Here is a 27,079-nt window from a genome sequence, read left to right on the forward strand (position 1 = left end):
AGGTGAACTGAGAGTGAGTGATAAATACTCTCACAGAAATAAGACTGCTGCAGCACTGGCAGACAATACCGGCTCCCTCAATTCAAAAATAATGATGCAATCCTGCAGAGCGGAGGCCTTCACAGCATTTGTCAGTTCAGATGCTGCAGACGTGCTGATTAAATGGATTTAAGCAGTTGTTTAGTGAGGAGTGCCAATCAACACCGGGGACTATGGTGACACACTCTGCATTAAACTTGCTGTAAGATGGATTTACATTCTAAAGCCTAATACCTGTGCAGTGTGCAAAAAATGTGCCTATCCTTTGGAGTTATGCAGTGACTCTAACAATAAAACTACATTTCATGTTCAGATTCCCTTCAGCTAATCAAAGCTCTATATGAGTGTATAACAGCACATGAATTGAGCAATAATCTTGCAAGTTTAAAAAAAAAAAAGAAGTGAATTATAAATTTGTCTGATTATCATATGGTATTGATTGGTAAAATGTGCATCTGAAGAATAATTTGTAGCTTTTACCATCCTAAAGAAACCACAGTGCAAAAGATACAATCCCATTAACTGAGTTTTGTTTGGATGCTTAAAAGTAAATGGAAATGCAGCCCCAAACTGGATATAAGATCACTACTAAGTCAGTGTCAAAAAGGCTTTTTGCTTTTGTATGACAGACGTTTATCATACTTTGCCTCACCATACAAATTATTCATCATCGTAACCCACATTTACTTGCTTTTGTAAACATGTCCGTCCTTGTGATACTGCACTACAGCTCAGGTGTCTTAGTTGGCCTCGGCAGCGCTGCCACCACATCAAATCTACTCAAGTGTTACCACAAAATGAAATTCTTTCACAATTTCATTTTCACCCTTAAAAATCAATACTGACCCTGTGGAAGAGCATCATAAAAATATTTCTTTTCAAGCCTGTTCATGGCCCTAATGCCAAGCTGCAGGGAAGGCTGATTGACAGATTCAGAGTTTAGATCAGATGAAACCAATGAATTCTTTTTGCTCCAGTCCTGTATATAACAGTATCCAGCTGGGTGGTGCTATTTAAAGTGTACTTTAGGCACGACATACACACGATGGCAGTCCTTTGATCAAATGAGTAGTATGCGCTCGGCTGTCTCTGTGAGAAACATATGTGGCCCAGACTGGCTGCAAATCCGTTCTTACTCCCAGGCACATAAAATGAGCAGAAATGATCCAGGTGTATCAGCTCTCTGCAAATGTATTCTTAATCCATTAATTTTTCATCTGACACCATGAAGTTCACATTTAGGGTAATAAATAAAATGTTTCAACAATTATCGCAGTAACTGAAATGAAATTTGGCAGTGATATACAGAGCATTGGACCGATATCTTTACTAAGAACCTGTCACCAGTGTGAAAAAGTAATTGCCCCTCCAAACCTATTAACTGGTTGGTCCCTTGGCGGCAACAACTGCAGTTAAACATTGACATGTATCAGTATTTTCCATCACACTACAGGCGTTAAAACATCCAAACTGATTTTGTAATCACTTTGCATCACACACAAGGAGAAAATTCAGATATTCTGCTCTCAAATCTCAGACATGTTCACACTACAAGATGTGAAAATAATGGCACATGACACACAAGATTATCGTTCAAGAGGCAGTAGTGCACAACTTCATGCCATCTCATAGGGTAACAGATGTAAACTAAATGGAAACTGAGGTGCAACAGTTTACTATAATAGTAATATTTTGTAGTGAGGAAAAAAACCACGTAATGCAGAAGGCTAAATGAGTCAGGATGAGAAAATGATTTGGAAGATGCAGTCAACAATGAGCTTTAAATAAATTTTAAAATCTGTGGCTGAAATGTTAGAATGTTAAATGCTGCTTGGAACAGTGTTTGCTGCTCCAGGCGGTAGCGTGATAACTGTTAAACCCAGAGTTTAACTTGAACATAACTAACACGTCCAACTTGAGTCTGCAAGCAGTTTGGGAGTGTTAAGACTGGATCTGCAAATCTTACATTACCAAATAATCCAGGCTGAACATCAGTTTTTACGAAAGCCAGGTCAGATTTCCAATTAATGGGAGAGGTTTACATTGACCCAAAACTCCTGTAGTCTTCGCCTTGCTTTAGTCCAGTGACAGTGTTGACTGAGGATCAGTTACAAAAAATATCTTACCTCATTGTGTAGAGAAGTGTGCCATTGTCGACTAGCCGTAGCAGTTTGTTTGGAGTCGTCATGTTGTGGGCCACAGATTTCTTTCCGTTGTGGAAAAAGGTGTCAGGAGTCCAGATCTTACTAGCCAGGAGGTTGTTAAGGGGTAAAACTTGCATGGGGCCATCAAACTTCAACCTTTCGTCCCTCCAACTCTGACGGAAGAAGACATCGATAGTGTACTCCTGCAGGGGCGAGAGTGTGAAGCATTAGTTGGCAAGATAACAGTTTAAAAAGCTAGGGCATGACACGGTTTACTGCCGACATTTTGACCTGTCGAAGCAGTGAAAGCAAAGGTGCGGTTAATACCATTAATGATGGCTGCATTCCATTTAGGTGAGCCAGTTCTGCAGATCTGGTTTTGCGTGTGTCCGTCCAGTCAATGACTAATTGAAACACTTAATGGAATGGAGCCACTAAATGTTATTATTTATACTTGTGCTTTTCTGCTTGTCTTCTATTGTTTGGCCTACTGGACTCTAACACTATGCAGAACTGATAATGGGACAACTATCCCATATGCCATGCTTTAAGATCTGTCAGTAAAGTTCTTTAAGTGTCCCATATGGTGAAAACACATTTTTCTTGTGCTTAGTGACTGTTAAGAACTTGGAGGTGTAAAATAAAATCTGTTAAGATATGAAGATGTTTACTTCTGCCTTTCTTCACGCCCCCCACTCCCATAACTTGTTTCAGAAAGGGGCACAATATGGGACCTTGAACAAAAAATAACGGTAACAATAATACAAACTGACTAGTGCATGTATCTTCTGCTCACCAGGGTAAATATCCACGCACAGTTATAAATGGCAGCCATTCGATTCCGTTGTAGAATTTACTGAAGTTATTTATTCTTGAATCATGTAATTACAACTGTGTTAACAAAGCAATGTTTATCTTTCACACTTGAAAGCCTAACAATGGTCTGGGACACAAATGGGCTTCCGTGAGAACCCTTGTAATACATCTGTTTCATGTTTTATTAATAAACAACTTATTCTTTCTGTGTTGTCACCAACATATGAAAAACTAAATAAAATAAAGCGGATGCAGGAAGTAGCCAGTCAAAATACATTTATTTCACATTATTCATTCAATTGGACTTGGTGTCCTAGCAACAGCTTCTCCTCACCAGCTGCGTATGGCGGCTGTGCAAACCGAGAGCTGCCGCTTTTAACAGAGTGAGATGGAAAGAAGCTGTCTGGATCTCACACAACAGTGCACATTATTGGTGATCAATAAAAGCACGACATATGTCCTCTCTGATTCGTACTTTGTGCTTTTTGCTGGTGTGTTGAATTGCTCGTGTCGTGCTCACCAGTGAACTGTAGCTGGCTGCTGCCTGAGTGAAAACCTGATAAAATCATTTCTCAGTGGCTTTAGTGACGGGAAGTCATCCTGCTCAGCAGGAGAAGGGTACAGCTCCCACTCAACACATCAACAGGGCTCCTCTAAACAGCACACGATGGACGTCTGTTAATTGATGTGATTGACCTCCTGATGGCCCGCAAGCCTACTATAACACAATTACGCTGCAGCTGTTCTCACAGCAGTGCTCTTAATAAAGCCCACAGAGAGCTTTACAGACACATAAAAGCAATAATTTGACAAATGCATTTCTTTCAGCCACTTTATTTCTTGCCTTTCGCACCTATCGAGTTTTCTCATTTAATTGCACTCTTGGCTCAGTAATGTTTAAGGTGTCTCTCCATCTCTTCCTGTATATGAAGAAGTGATTAAAAAGTCCTATCCGTTTTAAATTAATGATATTACGTTCAGTTTAATCATGAAGTAGATGCCCAGTAGAGACAACAAAGGACTCTCCAGGCCACAAAGACTGATGACCACACACTCGTAGCACTAGGACACACATTCCACTGTGATTTATTGCTTTGAGTGCCGTGTTTCTTTGACCAAAACTTTCCAGCAGCGCTCCAACAAAGTTTGTGCCATCTTGGCACAGAAGACCCCTTAAACCTCCATCACCACAGTTTCACTCCTGTTATGTACTTCATTCTTTTCTTTATGACATGCCAAATCACGTTGTAATCAGTGTAAAACATCCAGAGATGAATAAACACACAATAATGTGCTTGGCCCAGCTGGGGTGAAGCCATCATTTGTTTGCTTCCGTTGGACAGAAATCTTCTGTAAACACAGGGAATTAATTTGAAGATTGAAAGACAGAACTGAGGGAAAGTATAGTCAGTCTCCACACAAGGCCAAATGGCACAATTGGTTCAGATGCCAGCTGGTGTTCCTCCAGGGACTGAGTGATTGATTTCTCCTTGACAGAGGAGACAAAGCAGAGCTTCCACCCAACAGCAGTTTTCAAATGTCTTTTTTTCATAGCGGTAAGAATCATGAATGGAGCTACTGTAGCAAACAACTGTAATTTAAACGACATTTTTGAAACTCATTCATGTCACCAGTGTTGCAAATAGATTCATGAATACAGAATGACTCTTCACAGATAATATACAGGTTCTTTGTACATGCATACATTATTTCTGGCATCTTGTCTTGATTAGGAGGTAGAATATAGAGACTCAGAATAAATGTGGAGAGAGGGAGAGCGGAAGGACGTGTCACAGCGATCTTTGAATGGATTAGAAACAGGCATGATAGATATGCTGTATATGTCCTACAGTATGAGGTCACCTTGACACCAAACAAGTACATATAAATTTAACAATCTACTACTGTTAATAAATGTATGTGCTCAGATAGGGCTGGGTGCTATGGCCAAAAATATTTTTTATTTTTTTTTAGTTATCTTGGACGATTATGATTTTAATCGGTTTTTGTCGTTTCTTTGCGGTCTGTTTGCTATGGCTAGGGCTAGCCATGCCACACTCCTGTAGCTGTGAGCACTCTTCCCATTCTTTAGGATGTCTCTGCCGGAGGTGCTGAAAGAGGTTAGTTCTGCGGCTACTCTTCATTTTCACAGTACTTTTGCAAACCTTGCACATGACTATAGCTTGCTCTGTGTCAGTCTTGTCAAAGCCGAACCACTTCCTTATAATCGATGTAACGTGAGGCCCTTTTCTCGCGACCAAATTTTCCAATTGTCATGTTTTAAAATGGCGAATTAATCGAATAATTCGATTTATCGCCCAGCCCTATGCTCAGATTATATTAGCTGTTTGTTGCTGTGATTTGAGTACCTAAATAGTTTGAAATCCTAAACCTGGCAGCTAGATGGAAACTATATTATTCTCTATACAATGCAAGTATTTATTGCTACAGCTATGTTAATTCTAAACAAGAGTTGGTGAACTTTTTAAATATTTTCAAAAAGCAACAGTCCACAGCTAATTGTAGGCAGTTTACAAGGGCAACATAACTAGATTGATGACTGAAGCATGCTATAATTGAGTTTCTTAGATTAAAATAAATGAAATGACTATGTGAAAGGTGTCACAAACTCACAAAAAAAACCCAACTGACTGTGCAGTTCTGCTTAGTTGTTTCTGGATGCTACAGGCAGCAGTTTTCAGCTATGAATCCCTGATGAACCCTCTGCATGCGTCCTGCTCAGTGAAGATAGCAACTAGCTGGTGGAGGAAGATGGATGGATAGATGATAGATATAAGACCACAAAGTGGCTTAAAGGAGAGATTTCTGAGTTTCAGTTCATCTGATAAACACAAACATGACTTGAATGCTAATACTGCTCTGGGCCTCCTTGATGTGTGCATACAGTTTTCAGGGGCTCAGATCTAATTTTTAATCATCTCATTTTCTGTCATTGGACGATTTTCACCTTGAAACTGCAGTGTACTGATGGTTTCACATGGAGCAAATCTGTTAACTTACAGGATGGGTTTTCTGTATTATTGTCCTTCAGAAGCGGTTTCCTGTGCAACGTGTGTGGCTCAATTATTAGAACATTACAACTTGCCATTGGGCAGAGTAGAGTAGTGTCTGAACAGTGTTGTAGGTGAGCTGGTGTTCTTGAGCTACAGTGAGTGGGAGGAGGGAAATGGGACTTCACAGGCAGACTAGTTAAGCAAAGAAGATGTTTTTACTGGAAAAAAAAATCAACTTCTCAATATATAACTCTAAGACAGAGACGAATGTCTGGAACTAAACTAAAGAACTTAACTATCAGCTCTACAAAAAATAAATGTTCTCTATAATTTCAGATTTGCTTTCTTCTAAGCTGTTTGACTGTAACCCTCTACAACACTATAATAACAGAATTCTTTTATATACTGAGCTTCAGAACACACAGTTGGGCTTTTGTCTATTTCTGTACTAACCTGACGACTGAGCTGGAAGTCAGATAAGGTTACATTTTATTAGTCACCCTTGATGTCGCACATGGACAGCAAAACTGTAACAAATACTACAACAGTTCTTTACAGCGTTCCTATATATTTAGATTCCCATAAACACGGGAATAGTGCAGAGAAATGAATTAGGAAAGACAATCTGTTTATTTGCATGCTTCATAACGATGTAGAAATCACTGTCACTGTCTTAAATGCCATAACTAAATGGGTCTCTAACGTCTTGAAGTCGAGGTTAATTACTGAACACTGAGTAAATACCGTAGGCCTGTCACTGCAGCGCTTTGCTGGAAAACAACGCACAGATGAAAATAGGCATTATACAGCAAAGGCAAAGAACAAGCACGTCACACACAAAGAAACGTCTGCCTCGGTCATATGTGAATATGTGTCACGGTGGAAGCGGCGCAGTGGTAGTAACCAGCCAATGGCAGAGGGAGAATGATGGGAATGAAAGGAAATGAGGAAAATGATAGGAACGGCTGATAAGGTGGCAGTTAAGGTAGGATGTACACTAGACTGGGCTAAATGAGTCTAGACGTTAAAAAACGACACGGGGTCTGGCCCCCTGATAATGGCAGGAAGGTTGTGTCTAATATCTGATAGAATATTAATGCAGCCTTTTATCTTGAATTAATGAGTTCATTAAATTCTAAACATTTAGTTATGTCCTGTTTGAATAATGTCATCATGCTTTAGTTTTAATTTGGTTTTTCTCAACAGATCGGGACATTTACATCATGTGGTTTCAAATGTATTTTTCTTCCCGTGACAATGAGTCACCACATCAAACTACTTTATGTGCCACTGCAGTTTATCTGTTAAAATATGTTTTTGAAGGCACAGAGACCCAAACATGGTATTCAGTCAAGGAGATTAACAAACCACTATCTTACTGTGAGGTGTGTTTGACTTCAACTTGATGTACACATTTTGTTGATCTAGATTAGCTGACTGGTTTGACAGGTTTGATTTAGTGTGTTGAAGACATCGCATTGTGCAAGAGAGCGGTTTTCCCCATTTATTGTGAAGAAATGTTATGTGTGATATATGTTATGATGTCTTGGCTTTGACAGTAGCAGCCCAGAGACAATATTCTAGTTTGCTGGTGTGGTAATGATACAAATCGTTTCCAAGAGGTAGCATATATCTAGTGGGCCTGGCTCTTCTGGATTTCACACTCTGGGCATTGTAATGATCAGTCAGAGACTTGATTAATGTCTTAATTACAAGTCCTTCTTACTCTCCCGTTGTCAATTATCCTTTCTCGCTTTACTTCTTGTGTGCCGTTCACCTTTCCCTGCTGGGAGCGTAACCTGTGTGAGATTTGCAATGAGCTGTGAATCCCATACCAACTCCAATTATCTTCAGAGTTCACAGGCTTCTGCTGCTCTGAGGCGTAAACACGTTTTTGCACTTCACCGTGCAATGCTTCAGACAAGAACATTTTGTTCCACAGATGTATAATCAGACATGTAGCAGTCAACATATAAAAATATAATGGACATGTCATGATTAAATTATGGCTCCTATGAGCTGCACACTTGTAAGTAAACATAGCTCAATAAAGAAATGAAAGAGAGAACAATATCCACTAAGTGCGACCGTATCTTGCTGAAATCTTGTCTTTATTTTGAAGGATGTGAGGGTTGTTTTCACTGACTGTGTTTCCCCCCCCAAGTGCTACGTTCTCGCACTTCACTGAAGTTGTAAGGAAGGGATCCGAGTTGATGGTAGACTTTCTAAAAGTAAGGCTTGTTTGGTACCAGAGACCAGGGAGACAATGTTTTCTTGTATCCTGCATGTGGTTGGGCTTGGACTGCAAAGGCACTATGGTTAGGAACGATCATGATTTTTATTAATTATCCATCCATACACTGCTTTATCATCACTGGGGTCGCAGGGGGGCTGGAGCCTATCCCAGCTGACTCGGGCGAAGGCAGTGGACACCCTGGACAGGTCGCCAGTCTGTCGCAGGGCTTTTTTATTAAGTATAAAATGAGAACTTCTTATGCTACCTTTGTAACCCTAGAAGCCCAAGGCTAGGCCATTTTCAGAGTGATTTTTACAACCTTTACTTTAAAGCTCTATTAGTGTTATTATTTTGGGAATAATCATACATGTCATTTTTTTGTATGTTTGTTTTTTTTCAGGACAGTCTAAGCTTTCCTAATCTTCCATTGTTTAAGATATGTCCCAAATTTTTTAGTTTTTTGCCTTTTTATCAAAAAAATATGGCTAATGAAATTGTTTCTACATGCATCTCATTAAATGCTGCATGAAAGATCTGTCCATAGTTGTGTAGGAGAATATAGAAACTTCAGAATCATGATGGTTGCATACTGTCAGACTTACAAATTGGGCAAAATATGTCCTCCGTGCCTAATGGAAGTAACTGTCATTTATTTTTTTTCACTAAGTTGTTCACATACACCAGACAAAACGGAACAAATTTTGCACTCCACCCACAAACAAGGCGTCCCCAGTTTTCACTTTGTCTTCGGCCTCCCAGAATCAAGATTGCCACTGCCTGCTTTCACACAGGTGATCTGCACACAATGTTTAAATAATTGTAATAAAAAGCAAATCAATCATTTTGTTTAGTTTTGGGATGTAATGTCAGCTCTACCTTATAGAAAGGACAGAAATAGTTCAAGCGTGGATTACTCTTTGGTGCACAGAGAAACATCTGAAAGGTTAAGTTCTGCTGTTTATTACTTTGCCAAGGAACGGGGCAGAGTTATGTGATGGTCGGCATACATTTGTGCGTCTGTTTATCTGTCTTCTTTCCGTGTTCAACGTTACTCAAAAACGGAATAACAGATTTGGATGAAATTTTCAGGGAAGGTCATAAATGACACAAAGACCAAGTGGTTAGATTTTGGCAGTGATGTGGCTTATAGTCTAGATCCATGGATTTTTTTAAAGATTTCCGTATCATTGCGAGATAGCAGCACGGCATCACCGTAACTATGACTACAAGCGAACACTACGTCAGTTGCCTGCCGTCAGAAATCGTCCAACAAATGAGCAGCCTTGATGGAGTACTACGCTGTCTGAGTGCTTTTCTTGTTTCTGTATGCAGTGGGCCTACATTATAAAACACTGAGGACTTTGACAGCTGAGAAGCATGGCTGTAAAAACGTGAAGATATCACTCTGCAGTAATTTGATTTGCTTTCCAAACATTATTTGAGTATGTACAAATATGTAACAAGCATAATTACAAAACTGTGAATCCGCTTTTTCAGGTGATGTAATATTAACATGCAATGATTACAATGCATAGATATTAACAGCAGTGTTTCCCCTGGGTTGAAATGGCTGTGAGGTGGTGGTCACTTTCAGCTGAAAGTTGTTGATGGGGGGGGGGGGGGGGGAATTATATATACTATCGGGCCGTCTCCGCCCCAGCCACGCACCCCCCCGCGGACGGTCTCGTCGGTCCGGTGGGTTTTGCACTGCACTTTTTTTTTTTTTTTTTTTTTTTTTTGCCGCGGACCAGTGAGGCGGCAATGTCGGCAGAATTTTAATGAGGCGGTGGCCTATACCGACGAGGCGGGCCGCCTCGCTGGTTATATGGGAGGGGAAACACTGAACAGATCTAGATGCTAAAGTATCTATGAGATGACGAATTCATGAGTCTTTCCCAGTAATAGGTGTGGTGATGGCCACGCATCTGTATGAAGGTTGTAACAATGATTAAATCTGATGTAAATTCAAAATAATTTTTCTCTCCCTGACACTTCATCACTCAGATAAGCAACTAGGATTGTCGGAAAGGTCAAGTCCTGCGGTTTCTATTTGATATGCGCTGCACTTATCAGCAATAAATTCTTCAAAGCAATTCGACCGAGACGAATGGATATGAATTTAGACACAAAGTGCATCCGTCGGGCTCTAAGGGTTAATGTCTCACCAAAACAAGACATGAGGCTGTGACAGTGAAGAATGCGTAATTCTACAGTTTGCTGAAATGGATTTGTCACCGTCATGATTGCAGCTGGGTAATCTTCTCTGAGGTCAAAAGATAAACATGTTGAAACTTGGACGAATACGATAGTTTGCTCCTAATCAGAAAAAGTCGAGCACCCCCTGCCCTTTGATTGCTAAATGATTGTAGGAGACTAAAGTCATGAAGTCCTATTACCTGTGGCTGCCATTTCACTAGATCTATAGGACAGAAAGACTGGGCCTGTTCTGCTTTCACAATGTTCCTGCCCTGCATCTTGTGACACTGGGGAACACAATGACCTGCATGTTGTGCAGGATAAAAAATTAAATTGTGCCTATTTTAAGAGTATAGTTTTCTCTGAAAGGTGCTGCGAAAATAAATTTAAATTCTGTGTACTCGTTGAAAATGGGTTTAATTGGGCTTGCAAGTCTTTGAACAAGGACAACATGATTGATACAGAATCCAGGAGAGTTCACCTTCAAATTTTACTAGCACAAACATCCATCTGTTCTGTCAAGACCTTGAACTGATCAGGCATTTTGGAGTTTGAGTTTCCTGAATTTTATGCATACAGATATGTGCTGAAAATGTCAGATATCCCAGAAATGTTTACCTCCAGAAATTGTGCCGCCCTGGTGAGATCAGGCCATCGCTGATGCCTTTGTCAAAGCAGGCTTCAGCGCAGTTCTTATGACAGCCTGAATCGCTTCTCATTTCATCAGCTCAGACTGTCAAATCCCACCATGAAAAAGGTACATGTGCCATGACACTGTATACATGTGAATGAGATGCGACTCCTTCGACTTAGAGCGTACAGAGAGGGAAGAGGGAGACGGAAACGTAACGCACAAGAAATATCAGCAAGAGGAAGTGATAGGAGGAGGCCGGAGGTAGAGAAACACGCCCACCCACTTAACAGAGATCAACATCAAGACTGTAACCTACATTCTGGGTCTTTGTGTGACAAACTGCAGAGATTCTCTGTGGTCAAGCACAACTCTAAACAACTTGCTTTGTTGTTGGCCTAATATTTGAGTTTCATGCCAATTACGCAATTTGCTTCCCTCCTGTTGCGATATGGGACGCTAAAGGCAGATGTGGCGTATTGGGGTCCGAGTGAAGAGTGAACAAGTGGCCCTCAGGGTAAGCAAAGAGCAGACATTTCTGGGACACTTGATGTTACAGAGATGGGTAATTGGACTGGATGTACACAACATAAAGTATGAGATGCCTAGGGTATAGTGTGCACTGTCTAGGAACATATCAGTTTTATCAGTTTCTCAAAGCAGTTAAGCTCTATATTTTTAGGCACGCTAGCAGCATGACTCGAGGGATGGCAATGTCGGTCGGCAGAACACTTTGATCCACAGTGAAATATCTCAAGAACTACTGGATGAATTGCCATGAAATTTGGTGCAGCCACTCTGACGCCTCTCATAAAATCTGAGTATGCATGTACTTCCTTAAGAAATCTCATTCAAACAATATGCTGATGTCTTAAGTAAAACCATCTTCTAACCCTTAAATGTCTCATTCAATACAAAACACGAGCCTTAAATGGATGTGTTAGTCATTTACAGCTACACGGTAACAGCTTCTGAAAGTCATGTTTAACCTGTCATTGACTTCTCCGCTTTCATTTCTTCACTTGCATAAAAGTCGATGTTTCGAGCTGTGACTGAGATCTCACAGATATTTAACTATAGGGGCTGACTGAGGGGGTTCACCTTCCTGCTTTGCATCAAAATCAGCTTTATTTATAGAGGGGTACATTATATAATTTTGATGGAACACGAGTAAACAAGATTTATGAAATTACTTTATTAAACGAAACTAACTTCAACAAAAGACTAGTGCATGATAACAAGACATAGACAAAGTTGAAAGGGATTTTTGTATATCCTCAGCAGTATACATGGGGTTCTTCTCTTTGTTTTAATGACTAGATAACCGCCTCAAGTTAACGAGTTAAACTCTGGTGAATTGTCTTCAAAACAGAACATTCCTTTAGTGAGCACATCAAGGAAATATCTTTAAAAGCTTCTTTCCACCTCTGAAATACCTCCAGGATTAGCCATTTCCTCCCTTTAACTGACCTAGAAAACTGGTCCACACTTTTGTTCCCAGAACTGTTACTGCACTGTTCCACACTCATTCAATTTGGTAGCCTGGAAACTCATGATCCAGAAAACATGATCGCACAACCTTGACCTACTGAGTACCGAAACTTAGTGTCTTCAAAAGTGTACAGCCATGAAAACAACTTGCCCTTCAGCAGGTCACATTTTTACATTATCTGTAGACCTGATCCAACTCTCTGTTCACATGAAACAACCCACTTTATTCGCTAAACTCAAAGTAAAAATCACCCACTCACCCTCAGAAGTGACTCTGCGTTTTGTCAACAGGCACTAATTTCAGCAATTCAGACCACTCATAATTAAAGTCCAGAGTCAGGACCTAGTTATTTAGTGCAGCCCATGACCCACATTTGCTAAATGTACTATTTAATCGACGGCCTTGTCTTTTCATTCCCTCCTCTGCTTAAAGGAGCTGAGAGCTCCAAGGACTGATCTGTGACCAACTTCTTATTCAACCAGTCACATACAGTTGCTCTGTGACAAACCTTTTGTGAAGCTAGTATTTACTAGGTACAGTTCGAGGAAGTTATTGGAGCGCAAAGAAGAGCCAGCACCAAATCTACATAAAGTGTTCCGAATTAAACAAATGTTTAATTGAATTTCGTAAAAAATTAACCGAAGTGCATATCGGAAGTAACCGTTGCCCAGTATGCACAACAATGTACACTGAATTTTTTGAAAGTGGTAACTAGATTCTGCTTTCTGCGTCCCTGTTGTTGGAATAATACAGGATTATCTTGTGTTATACTGTACACTGCATAGTAAAACAGAACAAGTCATGAACACGTGGTGCAATGCTTACATGTAGAGACTTTAGATGTCTGCTCCATAATGTAATACATTATGACAACGGCTACATCCTGATTATCTTTTGAGATTATACTGTGGAAAATCTCAGAGAATAACTTGAAGCTGCCATGCAATCTTTATGTGAGTATGCAGTAAGAAAATGCACTTTAGCCCAGGGACAAATTGAACTTTGCCTGGGTAATGAACGCAAACTGTTGTTACGTCTCCACATCTGGGAGCAGTCAAAACCTTGGCTGCCACTTGACATTCATCGATTGCAGGACGAAGGTGTGAGTGTGTACGGACAGCAGGTGTTTTGCCTTTGACAGTCGACACAATGCACCTGCTCTGACCTCAGTAACTGTGGCTCTGACAAAAGCATTACCACATGCGGTTTTCTGTGTCCCATGCCGTTTCCCGTTGATTCATGTTGCTGCCAAGTGGAGCATATGAGCAGAATAAAAGAGTGGATCTGGAACTGAGCTCTGAGAGACCCCAAAGGTGATATGTGCTGGAAAAGACAAAGCACTGTCTATTGTAATAAAGTAAGAGAGCCAACACTGTCTCACAAAGCAAGCCTAACATACTGCACTTCACATATTGTATCTTTACATTGGAAGCGGCTGTTCTTATGAAGAGCAGGATTTTTGTTGCTATGACAGTTTTCAGCACACCACCATCTATGTACAGCACCCAGACAAAGCTGCATTTCTCTAAGATAAAGTACATCAAAGTGGTAATGTCTGAATTTTTCGGTCACCTGGATAGTCTCTCTTTTTTAATGAATATCGCAAACGTACTTATTGACACATCCAGCCATTTTAGGAGCAGCATTATGATTCATTTGGAGTTGTATTTGTGTCATTGTGGTGCATTTAAGTTCAGCATTCACTCTGTCATAGCTCTGTTTTTGGTCTTCTCCAACTCCTGAGGGAAATAACTGGTTCTTCAGCTGCTGCATGCTTCACTATGTTCACCAGCTCGTCGCTGACTTTGTCTGTCATTTGCCATAGAGGAGGTGGTGTACTGTGGGACTTCAGAGCTTTTTCATTAAAAATAGATGTGTTGTGCCTGAAAATTATGCTATGAATGCGGCGATTGTAAATCAAAAGAGAAAACTTGCTGTAAAGTTCTGCTAAGATCTGGAAAGCTGCAGATTTGATATTTCTGTATTAGTTCATTAGTATAAGTACCTCCTTTTACATTGTCACCTTGTTTTCACACTTTCCTTTAGTAATAGTCATACCAGTGGAACTAATTCTGATACCAAGTAGAAGCCAAAATTCATAGAATGGACGATACTTGTTTCTTTGGTAATGAACGTAATGGAAATACTAAATGATGAAAACATGTTGAATGGTAGAAGCAAGTCAGGTTGGCTGCCACCTTTGGGAAAAACATCTAACATGACACATGTATGGCGATAGTAAGCATTTGAACTGCATGATCAGGGACAATTTATATAGCTTGGAGCTAGTATACAAATAGTGTCAAAGCATTTGAAATGAAGAAGTAAACACCTCATATATATCGTCGCCTAAAAGACGGGCATCATGATCTCGGAGTCAGAGTGAGTGCCTGTACCAAATGAACATGCTCTCTTATGTCAGGTAATTCTGATTTATATATTGGATTATTTGTGTAGAGCCTCAATCCATCATTTATAATCGTATATTGTCACATTTTGCCTTGACAAAAATTTGCAGCACCTGCAATTTGGATGTCACAAATCTAGAAACTGTAAAATAGGATTTCTGTTATTTACTTCGATGAAGTGTTCATCTGTAACATGTAGTAGCATGCTGTGTGTGCAGCAGTTTCTTTATGTACAAGTTTATGTTGAAATGTGTAATTACAAAATACATACAAAACTCAATTGGCGTTTCAAATTGGGCATTAAGAATTATGGAATTTCAATGACACAGATACAACCAAGTTTCTAATACGATGTCATCCCACTTTGGTGCGTTTTGAACAATGAAAATATGCATTTTTGCCACATTAACGTCTGATTGTGCTTTAGTAAGTCTTCCTTTCAGTGCCCTGTTTATCATTATCCACAGCTCCTCGTGTACAGATGGTAGCTGTTTAGTAAGTCAACAGAAAGTATGAGCATCCCTAACCATAATGTTGTAAAAATGTTTTTTATTCAGATCGGTCCACATTTCAGCCAGAGCTCCATTGAAGGAAAAATCTTTGCAGGCTCAAGAATTACAATAGTAACTTATGAGATACCTACATTTGTGAATAAACTCAAGTGAATGAATGGGAAACAAGTACACTGGTCATAAGAATACAATAGGTTTATATGGGAAAAATACACTACACTGTATAGTTTTGTTACTTGACATGAAGTGTTTCTGCTATATACTGTACCTTCACTGGAATAAAAAAAACTTTTGCTTGTACTTTCCACTGTAACTGTCTTCACATAAGTCTCTGAGAACCTCAGGAGATCGTCATTGGCTCATGTGAAGTTCGAGTCTGACAGCCTGAACATGAGCTGCTGCAGTGAAGCTAAGGGTACAGCCATCTTAAAGTTTGAAGCAGCCTTCTAGTGAGACCAGAGCACTCCAAGTTCTCCAAAATGCACTAATCTTGCTACGTCACGCCGGCTGTCAAGTCAGCTCAGTACTGAGCCAGAGAAACCACCTAGACCTCAAGGCAGTCAATTAGAGCTGCATGATCAAATATGTCAAATGTTGCATAAGGTCCCACGACAAAGGATGAAGCATCTCCAGCATCTGCTCTTTGAAAGAGGTCAGCCGGGGTTCATGGTGGAAAGAGGCGGTTTAAAATGAAACCACTCTGATGAGGAACAACTCTAGTAAAAATGTCATTTGAAATTTAGTTGTTTTAATATAGTGTCATGATATAAATGTCATCTTCTCCTGCTGTTAAAGACAGTGGTTTGTACTGCAGTTGTGTCCCCCCCCCCTCCCCCCAAAAGAAAAATAAAAAAGTTATTTGAATGTTTAGGCTGCACAGAGTGAACAATTAAAACATGATGGCTAGCTTGCATGGTCATCAGCTGCAAATTACATAGTGATATATATATATATATTTTAAATCGGGTCACATTAACACTAATTGTTCAAGGTATTAAATATTTTAAATTTTTTCTCATTTTTAACTGACAGCATTGTCATACCACCTTTCCCCCCCCCCCCCCCCCCCCATTTTGTCCAGCTTAGAGCTTGGCACAAATGTCAGACTGGCTTTTGTCTACAGGTTGTAGCAATAATTTTCATAATAAAAAATATATTACTAGTGCCAACAATGGTAAAATCGACTGTAAGACACTTGTAGAAGCAACATTGACAAGACAGCCTCATGCATAAAATGGCTTTCTTTTAGCACAACAGGAATATTGTTTTTTTAATAGCAGCAGTTTGTCAGACTGGTGCCACAAAGTGTGAAAACATGAAAAGCAAAGCAAGCTAGAGTTAACTTTTGCGTGGTTGCTTATCAAATTGTTTTTCATAATCTGCTAAACCTAATTATCTATCCCTTATATGTAATGGATAAAGTCTTGAGGGGACACATCACTCCATCATTAGATGGTGAAGATTTGCATAAAATATGTGCAATTCTGTAAAGACGCTTGCCTAATCCAAATGTTACTCTAAGTACTTCTGTCAAGCAATTATACAATTACAAGGGAAGTGATTTGATGATTCATGGTTTTGATCAGAGCGTAGAGGAGGAAGAACAGAATGTTACTCACCATGTCTGTGTCTGACACTGGCCCAAAACTTGTCACATAGATGTTTGTCCTCACTTCTGTCACACTCTCTGAGGAGGGAGACAACAAGGACCAGAACACATTACGATGCAGTCTGTGTACAAAAACTTTCACGGCTCTGTCTTTGTTAAGCCGATCGTTTGTGTGCATGACGGTGAAGTCTGCCTGTCGGCTCTTGACTAAGCTGCTTCACAGAAAACCCCCCAGTAATCAACAGTTACAGAAACACTTCAAACTGAGGGAAAACGGAGATTTATGCATGCTCAGTGAAGATTTTGTGCCCTTCTGAACGGTTTAATACCTGCATTCTAACTGTCTTTGTGCATCATTTTGTCAAATCCACGTCCTTGTTGTTGTGCCACAGACTGCACGTCTAAGGCCATAATGTTGGACCGACGGTAATAGACATTTCCTAAAACGCAGACTCAAGCAGTGCTAGACAGCAGTGGTTGTAACACACCCCAGGATTGGGCCCAGGAGGGTTTTTCTCAGCCTCAGTTCAGAGGCAAAATGTTGCTGTGAGCAACATCACAGTTGCTTTTGAAAGTCTTTCTTTCAGTAAAACTAGCATTTGTTTGGCTCAAGCTAGTTTTGTCCACTACAGCATAAAATCTGCTTTGGGCCAGACCCAAGTCTGTATCTTTGCAGAGAAGACATCCCTTTTGACCCAAAATCATTTTAGTTAGCCTGCCCAAAAAACATTTAACAGTCCCTAAGGGACTACTGGCACAGAATAGAATGCTACAGCTCAGCATTAAGCATGCGGGTCTGTATGTTTTTTTTTTTTATTCAAATGATGTGCACATGTTGTTGCTGTTACACAATTCTATACACACATTATAATCACATTAGACATGGAGTCTATTGTAGTATGAGTCTGGAATGACTCTTACAAGGCTTTGCTCTGTGTATTCCCAGCGCTAGTGCAATTCTTTAATTATAATTACGTGTATCATTGCACATTACATTGCAATGCAAGCTCCATAATTGCTTTAGTTCTTTCATAAGGATTGATCGATGATTCTTGATGCAGCAACAGCAATCAAATAGATCATTATAGGGAGGGAAAGAGTTTCCAAACACTTCACATACGATTTTAATATAGCATTAAGTAGGGCATGATATGAAAGTCGTGACGGATCAAAATTTGCCCTCTTCAGTGTGGGCTGAATCAGCTCCTCTGGGGCAAATGTGTAAAGCTGGCTCTTGGGCCACTGGCGAGACAAATGGCTTCTCCCAGTGGTGCACCAACTAGAGAGTGATGAGGGTTTTCTCCAAAAGTGAATAGATCCTCGGCTCTAACTGCGTCCCAGATCTAAACGACCACCCACAGGTGAAGTCTCTAATCTTTTGGCAAAGGGCCCCCCTGAGAGAGGAGATCCACTTTCACATTAATCATTGCTGCGACACAAATAGCGCTCACAAATACACGATTATCACAACACCAAGTCAGCAGTTTGTATGGCAGACATAGACTGGGGAACAGAATGAGTTGCCCCGTTTCTGTTTACAAAAATGCACCAGAGCATAGGGCAGAGCTAATAGATGCTGTAGAAAATAAAATGAAATGGCATTTTCCGGTTTCTATCCAGTCTGCGTGTCTGAGATGGTCCCACATGACTGTTTCTCACAAGGACTAGTGAGGCATGGAGGTGGCCAACAGGAGGAAGAGTGGTGATCTTGTTATTACCCAGACAGAAGCTCTGGACTGAGGATGCTAATTGTACCAAGGATAGTTTGTTTCTTTGCTGGCAGATGCTAGTAAGAGCCTTGGCATGCTTTTGTGAACGAACAGATCAGCATATTTTTTGCAAACCTCTTGTAATTTTGCAATAGATTTTGACATCTTGCTTAGAATAAATTCATATTAATTTGCAGCTTAAAATGACAATAATTCACTGCTATTTTAGGGCTTTTAAGACAAAAAAAAGCACTGATGCTACATAAATTAGATTTATGATTCACCACTGAGGTTTTCTAATCTTTTGGCTGTTGCTTGCATTATAAAAATAGCAGTCCTTCAATTTTTTTTATACAAAGCTTTTCAGACCGCCTCTCTGATATTCAACACCGATATTCAAAATGTAACATTTATTTGATATGTAAAGAAATCTCTAAAAATATAATAAAGGATAATAAATGTGGCCACCTCTCTGCCTGATGAAAAACAAATGGCAATTAAAATGTTAAAAATTCAAACTGGTCTGCAACTCACACTGTAAAAAGCAATGACGTCTACCACATTGTGCGTGTGTGTGTTACTATGCAAATTTAAGCACGTAATGACACTGCAAAGGGCGTGACACCATATGCTGAGCCTCTGAAGCTGTGACACTCTACTGACCTATGAATAAAGTGTAACAACCCTATCCCTTCAAACAATTTGTGTTTCAGCCAATTAACCAATTAGGTTTTTGCTCAGGGATATTTATTTAAAAAAAAAAGTAAGGAAAAATCAGGGTGCAAAAGTAGGAAATGCCTGCTTGGTTCACTGCCTCATACAGGATGTTAGTCAGTGATTTCTCTACAGAGGGAAGCCATCATGACTGCAGGCTCTGACTAGTGCAGACCTCATCATCTCGTCGCCTTTGGAGACGTGAAACTCTGTGTAGAGGCGACACGTGACATTAACAACCTGATTCCTCGTCCTGGTAGCTGCCACAGAGTCCAGGTCATCCAGCCTGGTGGAGGGTCTGTGGCCCGGTGGGCACGCTTGTGGCTTCGGCAGCAGAGCAGAAATGGACATTACAGCTGGCTGGCTGGCTGAGAAATGGCAAAGCCTGTTTGAGCATTTGGACTTGCTGTTATGCAGTTTGTTGTCCTCAGGGGATGAATATTTGGATGAAATGGCATCAATTAGTGGGATTTCCACTGACATATGTGGTTATTTGCCATTTGGGCATGATTGAACAAAGACTTCCACCCAAGGGAAGGCACATTTCCATAATAATGCTGCACAATATGACCTGACTTCATTGTGATCGGGTGTCGGTCTGTCCTCTGTATAAGTGGCCATGCCTCCTACTGTCCACTAACAGCAGATAATTACTTTTTCGATCCATTGGGCCATAAAACACAATATTTCAAGATTTAGCAACAGTAAGGTGTCTGATAACAAAAGTAACAAGAAAATGTCAATAGAGTATTAATCCTCGAGCAGCATCGAATGCTGGACTGTGAAATGTATTTATAGAGCATCATGAAAATGTTTGGGTTAATGGATTTTGTCACTGCTTTTTGTAGATAATACATTTTAGAACTACACATCCCAATTTAGGTGTGTAGCACATAACTGAATAAATGTGTTCAGTAATATCTACTTGGGTGCTGTTTTTAGCCTATATTTATTTACATTTTGGCCAAATGGGACTAACGAAAAGAGGTATGTGTATGTAGACTGCAAAGAAGATCAGAAGGAGTGTGCTAAAGGCTTTACAAAGTGCATTTATAACCTTCGTACGCTGTGTCAGGCACCTCTGCTGCAACTGCTGACTGTGTTGATAAGCGGGCCAAATCATCGTGCCAACCTAAATGAACTTACTTCAGAACCCCAGCACACACCTGTCCCTCATTTAAAGAGCGAGGCATATCAGGTGTGCCCCTTTTACTAAAATTGCTTTTTAGTTTAAAAATTTAATGGAGCCAAATTAGAAGTGCATTCTGTGCATTGGATTATCTAAGGTGGTGTTGCAATCAGCTGGGCCCTTAAAGAACAATATATTTTTTTCCTGCTTCGATCTGTATAGAACATTTACTTTAAGTTAGTTTAAACATAAGACACTTGTGCTCCAAACAAAAAGGATGCACCCTCAATGAAGGACCTAGGATCCCTGACTCATCACTATACACACCAGTGAGCAGTGATTCCTAACACATCTCTGAGGGTCAGTCGTGGAAACCTCCCTTCAACAGTGTTTCGCCTCCCACAACACCTCCAGGAGGCTAGGCGGTGAACTCTGGCGTCCCAGATTCACCCCTCCTAGTGCCAGTTCACACTGCTCCTACACAATCCAAACAACACTGCCATGTTCAACTGACCCAGGCCCATTTAGGAGATGCACCAGGTAATGTCCAGTGCCGATGCTACCAGTTAGCTAATGCAAGATGCTGAATACCTAGTGCCAACTGCAAAAAAGTGACAGAAACTATGCTTATAAACTCTCAAAACCCCTATAAATGCTAATGCTAGATGCAAGACTACTACCATGTCCAAAGCAAACTTGCCACTCACAAAGAAACTATAAAAGCCAGCTCACCAAACTTGCTAGCGCTACATGCTAATGCTAACCGCTAATTGCTAAAATACTTCACTACTTCAGCCAAGCTCACCACAGAATGAGACTATACAAGCAGACTTCGACTATGCAAATACTAATTGTTAAGAATGTCTGACAAGAAACCTGTCTCTCTTTGTGTTTTCTACAACAGTATTCTAAAGTAAATGAAAGATAAACAATGCTTTCTGACATAGTCTTCATAATAGCTAAAAGGTCATAAATATCTGACGCCTTGTGAAGCCTGATTCACATTTTCATGTATCCCATCTTCTACATTCTGGTTTTCAAGTAAACAGAATCACAGTGACCAGTCTGATGCTGTGCAGATGCTCGCTGAAATGTTTTTTCTGCGTAGGTGTCTGTGATTTATCCAACATTGCTTACCTCCCAGCCCAGGACGTAGCCTGTTGTCATATCCATCCAACAGCCTGTCTAAGATTCGGGTGAAAATGGTGATATTGTCTTTACTGTCATCAGGCAGTGGCTCTCTGTGTCCAACTACTGCCCTGCAGGGAGAAACACAGACGGTGGAGTTAAAAAATAGAAAGGGATATAAAATGTAACAATCACTGATATGTTGTTACATAAGTGAAGCATTGAGACCGACATATCTTCAGCGTAAGGTGGTGTAAACGCCTGCTGGTAGTCTGTCATCCACTGCAAAGTAAATTTATATTCTCACAGTAAATGTACAGGTTTGTGCTTGAACACGCAAATCAATATATATTAAAGATTTATTCATATCCAGCCTTCTATACATGAATTATTCGAAAATGTTGATTTCAGGGAGCTGACTAGTTGTGAATATAACTTTGATACGGTGTACCTGCTTAGCAGATTTGATCAGTTTTTGTCATTATGTCTAATTTCATGTACATATTCAATGTTTCTCTCACAGAGAAAATCTTTGGTGATCAACCTCAGGCTTCAATCAATATTTGAATAATATTGTGTGGGTGAGTTTGTTTTGTTTGTTTATACTGTCTTTATGGGCTGGAATCTCCATATTTACAAAAAAATAGTTAACTTATGGTACTGAAAGTGTTTCTCTAAAAGAAAATACTCTGCAGCGTTTTGTTAGATTTCATCATATGCTACCAGCCAGAAGTTATTAATTTACATGCTCCACAAACCCCTGCAGAACAATATTGTGGTGAGATGAAAAGGCCACTATACTGTAGGTGAAACGCTGATGAGTTAATGAGCACCGTCTTTAATTAAACTAAAATCCCCAGAGGAGCTGACCTATAATATCCAACTAATCCCTGTCAACCACCACTCCACGTCCTGATGCTCTTTCGCTCTGTGAGGAAAGAGCTTGAAGAAAATTCAGAGGCTAGAAGAGAATATTTCCAGAATGTCGCTCAAAGGGAACCCCACTCTCGGCGACAAATCTGTCTGCTCTTAGCTTAATGTGTCCTAAAAAAACAGCTCTACCAGAGTCAACCTCAGCTACAAGCATCTCCATTAAAACACTTAGCGGGTGAAGGTCACTACGTCTAACATATGCAATTCTAATAATTATCAGCTCATGGTGTTTGGGAGCTCAAAATAACACAAGCGCATGCTCTGAACAGTAAACGCATCATAATTTTCAGGCATCTGGGCAAATGACTTCAGCCTGGCTAAGTGGCTGTTACGAGGGCATATGTGGGCAATAAATGAATATCAATTAAGCATCAGGACTCCCTCATGTTCCAGCAAACGCTTCCTCGATCTTGTAATGATTCCTGTAATGTACAATAAACCACGATATAAAGATTTATGTAGCCCAAAAAAAGCACAATACGGGCACATTTTTATTTCAGGGTGAATGAAAGGAGTTAAGTTTGCTTCTTTATGAAGCAGCATTAATACCACTCTAGTCACTATCAGGCCAATGTGCTGCTTGAATATTACAGAAAACACTTTGTTGTTTATATATGATGCTCAAAGGTGATTGCAAGGAATGCTGAAGGATTAGCTGTTCAGTTCTGAATTACTGATATAGTTCTTTCACGTTTTTGCTTTCTCCTTCATACATTGGTGCCATTTTCATACGTTCGTACTTTTAAATCCAGTTTGATACTTTCATTCAGTGTTTTTCTACAGTAGCCATTCGGTGAGTTTACGCTTAACGCTGCTCTGTTCAGTCATACTCCCTGTCAGTGGCAGTCCGGCTTTCACATGTTGGAGGAATTTGCGGGGAACGAGGCATGCATGGCATCCTGCGTTACAGTGTGTAATGTCGTCTCACTGATTGACTCATTGACTGTGTTAGAGCTGTGGTAAATTACCGCTAGTGCAAACGGAACGTCCTGCTGATGCTGCTTCATGTTGGGAGCATTCAGCCAGGGTGGCTTTTATTGTGAAGAAGCAAGAGAAAATCCCTGATTTTCATTGCTGAAAATGCATCGACGAAACAGCAGCCATTTTTTTTGTTTGTGACAGCGGATCACTTTTAAATTTCGAGGGGAGTAGTGGAGCTTTAAAGGACTGAGCTGTTAGAGGAAGAGCTGCAGGCGACTGACTGCACACCTGTACTGTCTGCAGATTGCGCTCACAGTTGTTTTTGATTGACTTTTTGAAACCTTGTTTGTTTGGCAGCGCTGTGAATAGACACACCGGCTGCTCTTTTGCTGGATTTTTTTGACAGAGGAGCTCGAAGAATGTTTGCTGTTACATGAAACTTCGCAAGGTGACTGTGGATGTTGCTGTATCAGCCAGGGCTAAAACATTAAGGACCGCAACTCTGAGAAGAAAGAAGCTGTGATTAGCCAGATGATGTCAGATACTTGAGGTTCAGCAGCTCCACAGTGCTCTCCACCGAGACCGAGCCTTTCAACACTAAGCTCACGACTTGCACCTCCTTGAGTGGGGCACAGTTTGATATATTCTGGTTGTCAAATGGGTACCTAACTGTATAATTAAGCTCTGGCAAAAATATGTTAAAATATGACAGTGTAACAATGTACTCATAAATATTTGAAAGAAATATACTGGATGTTTCTGGATTTTCATTCACCCACCTTATCAAAAATTGACAGGCATGAGTGTTTGAAGCAGCTCAGACACAGTGAAAACACCAAATACAAAAAGCTTTAGAAATGCCTGGGATGAGTTTAACTGCAATAGGTAATATCTCACTTAACATGAACCGTATATCAAACAAAAAAAAAGCCTCCGTGGCCCCTCCGACAACACCAGCGGAAACTCAGAAATTAATGAGAAACCTTTAGTCTTGAAGAAACCATTCTGGGAACGTCTGCGCTGCGTTCAAATATCCACTTCAGAAAAACAAAGCACTTGTGTGGTGTGTGTGGCATCTGCGTGTTTTGCTGAAGAGCACACACACATCCCCACCTCTTCTAGTAGGAGCCAGCTGTTTTCCTTAACTCGCGAGGACAAAAAAAAATAGGACATTCTCTCTCAATTTGATACCATTTTTGTGAAAACACACAGGTTTTATAATCACACCAGCTGCTAAATTTACTCCCTCAGTCCCCTTCATTATTCACACTGTCTCAACACCAGCACATAAATACATAATAAGAAAAGAAGGGAGGACCGAACAGTCATTATTTTCCTGAACTATCCACACATAAAGAAATATTTTAAAAGAGCAAATCTTGTGTCGACTGTAGACATTTTTGAATGTCAGATTTTTGCCGAAAGGAGAAGTTGCATAAGGAGCACAAAAGATAAATGTACAGTAGGTTGCATCACTGAAGATATAAAGAGAGACATCTGAAGTTTCACAAAGACTAGCACTGAGTGTAATTTCAATGTGAAGCTAAATTTGATAAATCCTGCCTTTTATGAAACATTTATATTGGTCATGGGCTTAGCATATAAATAATGTTCATTATTAATAACTGCCGGGCTGTCTGGTTTCATTATTCTGCATAGCTGCTCTGAAGTTTGATAGTTTAAAGTGAATTGTGAGTATTTGATCAAGAGATGAGAGATATTTACCAAAGCTGTGTGAGGCGATACTGGAAAACTGGAGGTAAAAGGCCCCAATTTACATCAGCTGAAAAAGCCACAATTTACAGTTTGGATTTGTGGGATCGGACGATTTACTCGAGGCATTTAGGCAAAGGTGCAGTCCTGGTAAAGTACAAGGTGGCTCATGATGACTTTGAGATGGTTACTCCAAATTCAACAGATTCATTTGTTATAAAGAGGTCTGTTTTTACATTAAGTCTGGTTCTAGTCAATGTCAGTGGGAGCAGAGGATTAATTACAACAGAAATCAGTTGTGGGGGACCTTTAAGTTGACAATAGGCCTTTTTTTTTTTTTTTTTTTTACAGTACGTACTGTGATTTGTCACACAAGGAAAAGCACAGATGTTACAAAAAACATTAACAATGGCCCTTTTATGTTGTGCTCCAGATAACGCCAATACGTGTCACAGTAACAGGAGTCCGTAACCATAGGATTCAGTTCACTTGCTGTTTCTTTTCCCTCATGTATGAACAGTCACGCTGCAATTTCCTCCAAAGCATTGGACCTTACTCTTACACCTTATCCTCACGAACATGGATATTGTATTTTGCAACAAACAGGATTTTCAAATGCCTTTTAAAAAGAAATGAAATGGGAAATAATGATGTCACCTTAATTCATGTATGCTTACAGTTGCTTTGTGTAATGAACATGTGCCTGAAACAACAATGATGATGGATATATATACCAGTTTCTTAATGTTTAGTTAGCACTAGTGGTTACAAGTTAACATCTTAACATCGGTACTGCTGCAACACTTTCCTGCATACAAGAGTTTCTGCTGAGGCGAATATTACTTGTTCCACAGCATCTGTGGTTTAAAGTCTGCAGAAATGATAAAGCAACAGAATGTAGCTCTCTGGTATTTGATGTATTGTTGATGAAGACCGGCATGGCAAGGCATTTGTAATTGTTTCTTCACATGTGCTCAGAGATATTTCATAAAATGATTGGCAAGTGGATGGAATTTTTTTTGTAAAAATGAGGGGAAATATTTTGATCAGCAGAAAATAATATTCATGCAGACAAGATCTTTCACTCTGTGTGGCCAAAAGCATATGAACAATAACTTTCACAAAAATGCGTTTATTTTCTCTATTTGTTTCTTTCTCTTTTTTTTTTTTTTTTTTTTACATTTGCTTGATTGCTTAATACAAAAAGTAGACAGTCATTTGTTATGCTATGCTGCTATATATTTAAATAGTAAAATTAACAAGCACCCTAGAAAGAAACCTCATGATCTAAGATGTGCTACACTTGTTTGATAACTTTTCTTTGCTACCAGAGTTATCCCTGACATTATAAGACTTAGACACAGAAACGAATAAACTATGTTAATATTTCTCCTCCACTAGAGATCATACGGTCATGTTCAGTGCCTATAAAAAGTGTTCATCCTCATTGGAAGTTTTCCAATTATTGTTTTCAACATTGAATCATTGTCAGTTATTTCAGCTTTGCTTTTTTTTTTTTTTTTTAACCAAAAAATCACAAAAAAAGGCTCTTTCATGTCAAAGTGAAAACTGATTTTCACAGTCCACATCCTCACAAATACATTGTGGCAACTGTGAAGCATGGTGGTGGCAGCATCATGATGCCAGGATGCTTCTCGACAGAAGGCCCTGGGATGCTTGTAAAGGAAGAAAGTAAAATAAAGGCAGCGAGGTACAAGAAAATTCTGAAAGACAA

General features: G+C 39.9%; 1 protein-coding gene across 3 annotated transcripts in view; it reads right to left on the reverse strand.

The window, feature by feature from the left end:
• gabra3 (gamma-aminobutyric acid type A receptor subunit alpha3) overlaps window positions 1-27,079 on the reverse strand; it is a 105,874-nt gene that overhangs the window by 23,370 nt on the left and 55,425 nt on the right. For all 3 annotated transcript variants that reach the window (XM_051937861.1, XM_022206544.2, XM_022206543.2), the window contains 3 exons: window positions 21,787-21,908; window positions 17,108-17,175; window positions 2,166-2,386 (listed from right to left, as the gene is read on the reverse strand). In XM_051937861.1, the coding sequence (XP_051793821.1) occupies window positions 2,166-2,386; window positions 17,108-17,175; window positions 21,787-21,908 (411 nt within the window). The remainder of the gene's footprint in view (window positions 1-2,165; window positions 2,387-17,107; window positions 17,176-21,786; window positions 21,909-27,079) is intronic.

The sequence above is a fragment of the Acanthochromis polyacanthus genome, chromosome 17 (assembly GCF_021347895.1).
Source record: "Acanthochromis polyacanthus isolate Apoly-LR-REF ecotype Palm Island chromosome 17, KAUST_Apoly_ChrSc, whole genome shotgun sequence".
NCBI classification, from domain to species: domain Eukaryota; kingdom Metazoa; phylum Chordata; class Actinopteri; family Pomacentridae; genus Acanthochromis; species Acanthochromis polyacanthus.